The sequence below is a fragment of the Benincasa hispida genome, chromosome 8 (assembly GCF_027475165.1).
Source record: "Benincasa hispida cultivar pf3 chromosome 8, pf3_genome.v1.1, whole genome shotgun sequence".
Classification (NCBI taxonomy): domain Eukaryota; kingdom Viridiplantae; phylum Streptophyta; class Magnoliopsida; order Cucurbitales; family Cucurbitaceae; genus Benincasa; species Benincasa hispida.
Genome location: NC_143485.1, coordinates 27,993,948 through 28,004,921, shown reverse-complemented (window position 1 = coordinate 28,004,921; position 10,974 = coordinate 27,993,948). Strand labels below are relative to the sequence as shown.

General features: G+C 33.4%; 1 protein-coding gene across 1 annotated transcript; it reads right to left on the bottom strand.

Moving 5' to 3' along the window:
* Positions 1–1,667: 1,667 nt before the first annotated feature.
* NSF (AAA-type ATPase family protein) lies at positions 1,668–10,748 on the bottom strand. The gene is made up of 22 exons (XM_090316443.1): positions 10,463–10,748; positions 10,113–10,319; positions 9,566–9,662; positions 9,407–9,488; positions 9,234–9,284; positions 8,645–8,815; positions 7,697–7,851; positions 7,515–7,623; positions 6,936–7,035; positions 6,795–6,850; positions 6,356–6,421; positions 6,152–6,234; positions 5,936–6,069; positions 4,739–4,949; positions 4,538–4,669; positions 4,386–4,446; positions 4,167–4,226; positions 3,917–3,975; positions 3,735–3,822; positions 3,373–3,495; positions 2,874–2,939; positions 1,668–2,174 (listed from the first exon to the last, which is right to left on the bottom strand). Exons 2-22 carry the CDS (start codon positions 10,294–10,296, stop codon positions 2,031–2,033), a joined length of 2,232 nt encoding a protein of 743 aa, XP_090172569.1. The 5' UTR covers positions 10,297–10,319; positions 10,463–10,748; the 3' UTR covers positions 1,668–2,030.
* Positions 10,749–10,974: the final 226 nt, after the last annotated feature.

The window sequence follows — 10,974 nt, the reverse complement described above, 5'->3', positions numbered from 1 at the left end:
TATATAATAATATTGTAAATGATATCATGCATGTCTTTCAAATTTTACCCATCATGCCAAATTCCACACATCATTTTAATGATAAAGTTCCCAAAGATATTTTTTGAAGGTTAAAATACAACTTTTCATGATAGAGCATAATTGAAACATAAATTAAAAATCTTAGGTTAAATTACAAATTCGATCCTATAGTTTTAAGAAAGTTAGAATTTAGCTTTTATGGTTTTAAAAAATTAGAAATTTAATCCTTTATGTGATAAAAATTATGTTGTTCCACATGTTTCGATTTGACCTATTACACGATTCAAGGCAACAAAAAATCAACGATCATTCATTCTTCACTTGCAAGATTGCGTGGGGTTGGTTCATCCTCTATTTTCACATGTGCTACATGCTAATCCTAGGGACGAAGGACCATTTTGGAATATTGAAGGTCAATATTTGCTCGGTTGAAATAGACCATAGAGTAGATATTAAGTTACTTTTCTTGTATTAGTTCACATCATTTTTATAGTAATGTCGGCTTCTTTTCTTTTTTATGTCTAATCAATGTTTCTAGAAGAAGATGAATTAAAGATGGTAGTTAGAAAGGTGGAGGTTGGTTTTTTTAAGGAAGATGCATTAAAGATGGTAGTTGAAAAGATGGAAATTGAGAAGAAACTTCTTTAATGTTTTATTTTTACTTTTAGTTAATTTAGATTAAATAGTTTGCAATCTTTAAAATGATATATAAAGTCTTCTATTGTTTTAATTGTAATAAGAATTTTTATGAATGAATTATATTTCTCATATTTGAGACCCTTTACTTAGAATTCAACAACTAGCTTTGCATTTTCTAAGTTCTTGCAATCCTTGTAATTGAACGTATGTGAGTCATTCAATCAAGCTTTGATCAAGTTTGATTGTAGAGTGGCTCAATCTATGAAACAGAATCTCAAATCTTATATTTAGATCTTTGATCTAAGAGGTAATCTAATTCTAGTGTTTTAATTTCAATTAATTTCAATTCGTATAAGCTGGCATTAGTTTCTTAAATTCAAGGACCCTCACTTCAAGAAAAGCTTGGATCTTTTGGTTGAATATAAAGATTGTCTTATCACTATTGTTTGATAACACCTTATAAATAATCTCTATGGTTTGATAAAAGCCAACATAAGGATTATTTATGGAAGCTTTCTTTTCTTTGACAATATATGAGTTGTGTAAATTGAACCTCTAACTTCCTGATTGACAATATAAACACTATTGGTTAAGCTATACTCATTTTGACACTATTTATGAAGGCTTTATAGAACCATAAGGACTAAACTTTAATTAGACTAAGGTTGTGTTTGAAGTACATGTTTAAGTGTTTAATTTAAAAAATAAATTATTTTAGAAGAAATTGGAACGTTTGACGACTCAAAATAAATTTTCAAGTATATCCTAATCAATTTTATTCAAGTGTTTAAATTTTGTAAAAAATATTTTGTTTCTCGAGGCAATCCAAATGGGCCTAAATTTCAAATTAAGAAATCAGAGGTGATAGAAGAAATAAGGCGAGAATGAACCTCAGTTAGAGAATGAGAAACTTAAGAGATATTTCCCATGGCCAGCAGAGATTAAACACTTCTCAGTGAATTTCCAGAAAACCTCAGAAGGAAATAATTATGGAAACAATTCGAATATGAGACAATCAAATAGCTCAATCATTTTCCTTGGTTCTCAAAACAGTAACTCCAATTCATCACCTGAGGAAAATCTAAGAATTAATAATGTCAGTTTGTTAAAAACAGCAGTTGGGTTGAACAAGAAAATCCGCCATCAATGGCCGTTGCAATCGATCAACTCAGTATTCTATGGAGTACCAAAGTTCAAAATTGTTTTCCCTCTTATATGCACCTCGACCAATCTCAATCAACAACCAGCTGGCAATCGGCAACCATGGAGCTCAAAATTATCAAATTAAACACAAATCAAAGCCCCGAAACCCGATATCAAAAGAAAAGGTTATAATTATAAGGTGCAAAACCAAATGAAAGAATCGAAATCTAGTATCGGACGACATCCTGGAGGCAGTCGAAAAAGTGAGAGATCTTAATCTTCTGTGAGCCAGAATAGATTGCTTCTGCTGCTCCACCACGTTCACCTTGAGCAGCCATCTCAATTAACATGTACAGCTTCTTGATGGGCATCTAAATGGCAGAGTAAAACCACAAGTTTAAAAAGGAGTACTAAAATTCTGAATTCTTCTACCACAAATATATCAAAATTATTACCAAATTTAAAAGATTGAACACTTCAATTGAAATAAATATACCAATTCAATTACTTAATGAGAACAATTCATTCAACAATGGGGAGAGAATATGATACTATTAGGTTTTTGTCAAAAAAAATTAATCAAACCAGAGGATCTTCATCTCAAGGGTTAATGGGAACAAGTCCCACTTTTAGTCAAATGCTGTGTGAAATCACCATAGGGCGCAGGCTCATTACCATTTCTTAAAGCTTGAATCAATGATTTGAGTAGATTTAATACAATAAGTCCATAAAAATTCTATTATTTTATTAATCGTCTGTTTTCCAATTTTCTAAGATTTTTTTTTTAAATTAGCAAAAAAAATAAAGAGTTTGTCTATTGTCTTTTCTTTAAAAATATGTATATACGGCAAATTTTAAAAAAGAAATCGCTATCAAATAGACCTTATTCTCGAGCAAAATAAAACCAAAATTGGATAAAAAAAAATCCTATTATCATCCCACGCAACTGAGCATGTGAGCGGCGAACTTAGTACATCTATCTAGTTTTGGTATTTGAGAAAACTAAACAAGGGAAGGATTATGTAAAATAAAACATAACTGCAGAAAAGGTTAAACAAAGATGAACTTACATCACTGACAGCCTCGGCAGCAGCATCCACATCATCCTCCGCAAAAACATTCAGTTGTTGCATCACCTAAGAAAAAAAGGAAACAAAGAGCGTTGTATTCTTACATGTTTTTTCTGTCGTCAAAAAAAAAAAAATGAAACAGAGGGCATTAGCAGTTCAATGCAAGTCTAGATAAGTTGATCCAGAGAAGGAATCTGCATATAATTTTTTTCTTGTTTTTGGGTAAAATTATAGTATAATTTTGTAAATTTATAAAACCAAGTATCACTATACAAAGATTTCTCTGAGAGGCGCACAATAAGAAATTCTTGCTCTTGTCCAGCACAATTTTCTATGACTATAGGTAAGAAGCTTCTGAGACCAGAAGTGAACCAGGAAATAGCAATTCATCCCACATGGTACAACACCCGGCCCATTTAATAGCACGAGAATATAACAAATGTCTGCAGTTAAGATCTGAAAAGAAACGACAAGGGTGGCAAGAGTATTCAGTACTTACCTTCTTTGCATCATCCGTTTTCAATGTTGGAACATGGTAGGTGACTGAGAAAGCATCACAAATACCAACTGAATCTAAAAAGCCCACTTCACTAGTTGTTCCAATTACCAGAAGCTTTTTACCCTGGACATGTAATTCAAATGGTAAATAGATTAGTAACTATCAGTTAGATTACTATATTATAGAAGAGTGCCACGGATGAAAAGCCAAAACATGAAAGCGTGATTTGTACTTTCGTATTCCCATGGAATATAAACTTGACCTCCCACAGCTTCAGGGAGCCATGTAAATCACTATCGTGTTCTAATGAAAATGAAATCGGTGTGAATTAAAAACTTCAGGTTCAGAAAATTGACAGAAACCTTGGGAGGAAGCCGTTTGAGAAGAACCATCAGTGCTTGAGACATCAAATTTGAAAAACGAGGACCAATGGCAACATATTCCAGTAATCTGCAATAAGGCACTTTAATATTAAAAAGAGGTTCGTGGCGAGAATACTAATAAGTTAATTACTAGGATAATTGTCAGAATTAGCAACAGTTACCTTTCAATGTCGTCAAGAATGATAATGCTCAATGGAGACTTGTATGCATCCTCAAAAACCTATGAAATAGTGACACGTCATATAAGTCCCTTCAAATAAATTCCAAGGTCATTAGCCAAAAACTTAAACATAACTCTCATAGAACTTTCTGCAGACATAATTATCAAGCAGGCATAAATTTGCTTCACTGTAAGCTTTGTTTAACACTGAGGTGAGTGACAAGCTAGTAGCCCTAGAAACACAGACAAACCTTGACAATCTGCGCGCATTTTGTGCTCTCAAGAAGACCAATCATTGATTCTGCTGATATCTAACCAACAAGAAAAGGGAAAAAAAACAAAAAACAAAAAACAAAAACACAATAGAAAATAGGATTAACCAACTGAAAACCAGGTAATGAGACAGTACAGAAGGATGTAAATGCATGGACAGGGAACAAAAATCTAAAACACAAATTAAAATAACTTACAATTTTGACATATGGAAACTCACTGTCGATGCCAACAGTAGCCGCCATTGCAGTTTTGCCACTGTAGACAGGTGAGGTCTTAGCCAAAACTAACTAATTGAACTTGTGTATAATAAAAATTGTGTTTAAAAAAAAGGCCTGATGAAGCATACCTGCCACTTGGGCCTTCGAGAAGACAAGTAACTAGTGGACTTCCCTTGCTCACTTTAACTTGCTCTACAAGTAACATTGCTCTTTCATAAATGTGCTTATGTCGTCCACCACAATCCACCATACCATTAAGCCTAAAAAGAACATAATAAATTACATTGATTTCATAGAACATATTAACAAAAGATAGTTTGTAAAATAACCTGCATCTTTCAAGGTCATCTGTTGAAGCACCAAAAGCAGGAACGATTTCTTGGACTGCGTTCAGAAAGTCATCCATTGTAACCTTAATGCTCTCTTCATCAACAGGCTTCGTAAGATCATCAAGACTTAATTGTCTATTTAAGGCATATGATACTGCACTTTTCACAACCCCTTCAATTTCAGCACCACTGTAGTTCTTTGTACGAGCAGCTGTCAAAATAGATTTTAATAACTCAGAAACCTTCAAAATTATTATCCTCGACCACGTACATCATGTGGTCAAACAGGACAGAAGAGAAACAATCAGCAAAAACTTCACCATGCTAACTCCTCGTCATTGTCACCTCCTACCTCAGTGTTCATAAAAAGGAAATCCACTCAAATTTCACTATTCAAGATTCAATAACTTCTCTTACAGGATTTTATTATTATTATTATTTTTTTTTAGTTCAATAACTGCAGGAGGATCAAACTATTGACCTTTGAAATGATAATTGCTACCTTCAAACTTTCAACTTTATAGTGAAAGTATCCATTTTTCCACTCAGTACTCAATAATGTCTTAAAAAATAAAGACGTGATAGGTAAAAACATTTTTTCCCTATCATCTGGCAACTTTTGAAGGTTAAATATAATATCTCTAACTCTAACTGATTAAAGATTCCAGCCCGGTCCTATTCAATTCTTTAAAATGATGGATAAGATGCTATTTAACATTTAAAAAATGCTCTATCATTAAAAAAATAATAAATAGAAATGCCTCACCATCCCTTTTCTCAATTCAACTACCATATTGAGTAGAAATTTGAATAATTTAATTAATTCTTTTATAACTTGACGATCCATTTAAAACCTTTAGAATAATAGAAATAAAATTTAAAAAAGGTGTAAGCTTTGAGAACCAAATTATATATGGGATTTTCAAAAATAGAAAAATAAGAAAAACTATTTACATAAAATAGCAAAATTTTAATCTTCTTTGATAGAGACTGATCTATCAGTGTCTTGCAGTGATAGAAGCTGATAGAAATTTATCACTGATAGACACTACTAGAAGTCTATCAGTGTCTGGCAATGTTTTTTTTTCTTTTTTTTTTGCTAATTTTGTAAATATTTTGACATTTTTTCTATCTGTGAAAATTTTCCAATGATATATTTATCTTAAAAGAGAGGGGAAAAAAAGGTTATAAACATACCAATTTCTTGGAGGTTCACGTCAGGAGCAATAAAAGAATTTTCTTTCATTTTGTTAGTATGAATTTGAAGAATCTGTAAACGGCCATTCTCGTCTGGCAGGCTGATTTCAACCTGAACTTCCAAGCGACCTGGTCTGTGGAAGTTCATGTGCTTAATTATAGAATCATTAACGAAATGCTTCATAGAAAGAAAGAAGACAATCAATAGAAAGAAACCTTAAAAGGGCTTCATCAAGTAAGTCCTTTCTGTTCGTCATGCCAATAAGTAGCACATTGTTTAATGATTCTACACCATCAATCTGCATAGAAATGATGCTTCTTAGACATGATATCATCATTGTGATAAAATACATAAGTATAAAAGAAGGTCCACCAAATGTAGTACTGATACTACTTTGCAACACAAAAATTCACACAAACCTTCGTGAGTAACTGGTTGACAATGCTGTCATGAACTCCAGTTCCATCTCTAGTTGATCCCCTTGCCTGAAGGCATGAAGCAAAAAGGTGAAATGGGCAACTTTTGGCTCAAAACCTTATAATATATAGACAAATACTCAAATGAAAGAGAAACAGGGTTGTCAAATGGGTGAAATCCTGATTACAGTGTGTTCATTTACTATCCTATGGATTGAATTTGATTTATTCTTAGTTTCACCTTGGAAATAAAATTCAGAAGAAAGTTGATTCAATAATAGCCAACATCATGAGCCAGATCTTCATTTTAGCGAACTTAGTTTTTTACGACTATGGGAAGAGTTAAGAAGATCTAATGCCTTTCACTTGGGACATTAATTTCTTTGTGAATCTTCAAAAATAAAAGAAATAACGTTACAATATATTAAAGAAAACCACATACCTTACAAATAGCATCAATTTCATCGAAGATTATGACATGCAACTCACTTTGGTCTCCTGTCTTGAGAAAAAGCCAACGTGGAATTAACAAAATTGAAATACTTGTGTTGAAATATCATAATATCTATATCACCCCCATTACCGTGGGTCCTTTGATCATTCTCAGCATCAGCAAAAAGATCTCTCACATTCTTTTCAGTTTCACCAACGAACTTGCTCAACACTTCAGGGCCATTGACAATCTAACAAGGTGGAGAAAAACATGTGGGAGAGAGCACGACAGCAAACAAAGTTTGGCCGGACCTTAATATGGATTATGATAATTCGCAGAGACTATGCAGAAGAAATAGCACTTAGAGATCATAAAAGATTGACAATGTAAAGGTGTAATTATTACAGACAATTCCAGATGAAGGAAGAAAATTGCTCATGTAAAATGGCTGAAACCTGAAAACATTGGGCCATAATGCCTCGAAGGTCTTAGTTCTTATAATCTGTTGCTCTTTATTTTGTCAAACCAACAATAGTCGACTTCAACAAATAAGTCAGCTTTTCATCCCGGCAATACTAAGAATTAAGAGATCTTATGCATCTAAAGTGGAAATTGAAAAAGATTGGAAAAGAGAGAAAGTAATTCAGATGCTAAACATAGAGGATGATATGAGCCCATGATGCAAAAAAATACATCAAACATATATAGAAGGTAAACTTATATATTAACCTTTGGTTCTCTCCCATTCAACATTTTTCCAATTTGACGGGCAATAAGAGTTTTGCCAGTTCCAGGTGGCCCATAAAGCAGCATTCCTTTTACATGTTTAATGCCCAACCTATCATAAGGTATCTGATTAGAAAGCATGATAACAACAAGAAAATGATTAACTATAGTTATGAGATTCTTACTTGCTGGTCACATGCGGAGGAAAAACACGAGAGGCAAAAGCTCTTCGAAATATATCAGCAAACTCTTCACTTAATCCTCCAATGCCAAGTGCTTGAAGATTAAATTCTTTTTGCCGAAAAATGTTACTACTAGCAGCTTCACGTTGATTAACAATCTGCAAGTGCAAGCAGATGCATGCAAATCAAAGAGAAGTAATTTTAAAAAATTACTCATCCAATAATACTGCACTAAATAGAGAATGATTATAGACTACTATCACATCAACGTCATTAGGACTCTTCCTTCACAGACAATAATGAGCAAAGAGGAAAAAGAAAGCAAATGTGAGAGAAGCATGGAAAATGTCATTGTCGGAGCATTTAAGCCAACACATCAAGCAAGCACCAAGAAAGGTCCAGCCTAACTCAAATATATTGGACCTGTAGTCAGTAATAAATATTGAAATCAAATGTATCCATAATGAGGTTAGTCTAACGTAGTTTTAAACTAGACTTGTCATGACGTCACATCACATAGAAGGAAACTACTAATATTCATATTTACTTTTCTATACTACAATCTAGGATTGTCTTGTTGAATTAGAAACGCTAAATTGATAATATTAAATGCACAGAGAAATGGGAAGGAAAATTCCAGCACAATGGAAATCACAGGAATAACACCTAATTGATGTAAAGAGGTTACTATAGTTTCAGAAATAATGCCTAAGCCTGCACCAAGTAGCAGCCACATAAATTCCCATAAAATACGACAATCCAGGATTGAAAACTTGAAGCCACTTTATGGCTCTAAATGTAGCTACATCTAAAGGAACCTACAATGGCTGTTTAATTAACTAGCCAAGGGTAAGGGATGAGAAGAAGAAGACGAAAAGCTTACAAGGAAATGGGTTCAATATTCTGGAAAAAAATATACAAGGAAATGGATGAGATTTTCGAACAGGTAACCTTTATTCCACTTCCATTTGATGTTTCAAAGACAAAATAGGTATCATTTGAAATCATCCCTCTTTCAACACCATTGGATGTATCCTGCCCTTCAACAACAGCTTGATTAACTGTGAAGATATAGTTAGTACCATGGTACTCGAAAGAAACTCTTTGCCCTGCCGTCATTATCTGCATGCAAGCATAACCAGTAAATAAGTTATGGACCTCCAACCTTTTTCTAGAAGGTATCATATATTATTAAACACCAAATGAGGAACCGAAGAATACCTACATTCTAGATAATCAACTTTGCTTTGGGAGATGAGATATTTATTAACAAATATTTTTAAAATAACAGATTCATCAAAAAAAATATCTATGAACTATCATTTATCAGGGATTTTTCACATAACGTCTGGAATGGTGTGCTATAAACATAGCACTGTAGAAAACTTATGAAGCGCTATATTGGGGGAAATGTAAAATTTACACAATCTAGAAAAAACCAAAAACAAAAAACAAGCAAACAATTGGAAATACGGCCACCAGGAAGAATACAAAGTAACAAGAGCATGCATATCAGATAAGTTACACCTCAAAATTCTACCTGGTTGATAAATCTCTTCCTCAGTTGATTAGCCAAGAGAACAGCATCGACCTACAAAAATATAAAAAAGGAATAAAACCTTAATAATTAATTCCTTGATGATACGCTTCGAAACTATCGAAACTATCCTAGAACAGTCATGAATAGTTCAAATTTGACTTCATTCTGCATACCTGCTCACTTTTGGAACCCTTTTTAACAAACTCCAAGTCCAATCTAAGTAGCGCCAGGTTGAAATCCTCTGGCAGGATAAATCTAAGAAAATATCATTTTAAAAGTATTATGATTACTGAAACAGTTGCAAAGAAAAAGAGTACAGTATAGACAAAGACCTTGCCACAGATATCCTGTCCCCAGTTGAAACTCTAGCATGACGACGTTGAATAGCATTTAAGGCAATATAGCCACTGCTTATGCTTCCATGAGGAGTTTTTCTCCGTTAAGCCCACAAAAATAGAAAGAAAATGATAGAGAACCCTCAACATAGAATATGCACATACTCTCACTTTTAACATAATATAATTGAAATTACTAGTCGCCAATTTCCTCTAACAGCAATGTATAGCCAATTGAGCAGATGACAAAAGCAGTTATGAACAACATTGAACGAGCAGTACCACAAATGTCGAAGTTTTCATACAGAACAAAGTAGTTTGCTCTAAGAACAGTTAATAATCTCTAATAATATGAAAGTAGAATAATTCAAGGTTTCATATACTAAAATTAGCCAAACATTAACCTCGAGACGAGCTTGAAACCTCACCAAGCTAAGGAATATAATGCAAAATGGCTAATTAGATATAAAGAAAACGTAAAATACAGCTAAGGAAGGGAAAAAAAGAATGAATGAGGTAAATGTAAAGTAATGAAAAGGATATGAGAGTGAGAGGACAGAGGAATCGCCAACCAAGGCAAGGAAGAGCTTAGTGCCAGGGACCGCATAGTTTTGAAGATCAGAAGCGGAGCAGTAAGCAAGATTAGTGAGTGCAAGGTCCGCCGCCGGTGTATTGGTAACGATCATGGTGGCCGGAGCAGTTGACGATAGGCCGAACCGACCCGCCATTTTGCCGGGAGGTGCTTAGATCTCTGCGATCAGCGTGGAAGAGAGAATCCGTCAATCCGTGGATTCCAAATGGTGGTATCGTAAATTTGAAGTAGAGCAAGAAAGGACTGAGAAATTGTAAGGCAAAGAAGAATTGGAAGAGAGAGACGAGATCTGAAATGCTTACCGAATTCGAATTCGAAGGTCTGATAGATTGAACGATGAAGAACGTTGCGATGGAGAGAAATGGGCAGAGGTTGAAGATGAACAAGTCGCAGAGAGAAGGAGAGAGGGAAGATCTTGCAATGCAACCAAATATGAGAATTAGAGACCAAAGCTTAGTAGTTAAGGCTTCGTTTGGAAATGACCAAGAACAAAACTGCCTTGAATTTTTAGTTTTTTTCCTTTTCTAACAAAAAAAAAAAAAGTTTTAATCTAACTGCTTCAAAATATGGATCGACGGAAATGTCAACACTCAATTTCATGAAAATCGATAAAACGTTTAATAAATATTTTTGAAAATTTAAAATATATATATATATATATATATATATATTTGTAATAGTGATACAATTATATATACATAAATTTATTTAACTTTTTGGATAATTTATTCTCCAACAATTCTATAAATGAATTTTTAGTATCTTGGAAAGAAATTTTTCATTATATAAATTGATATTGAATTTTGATTTTAAT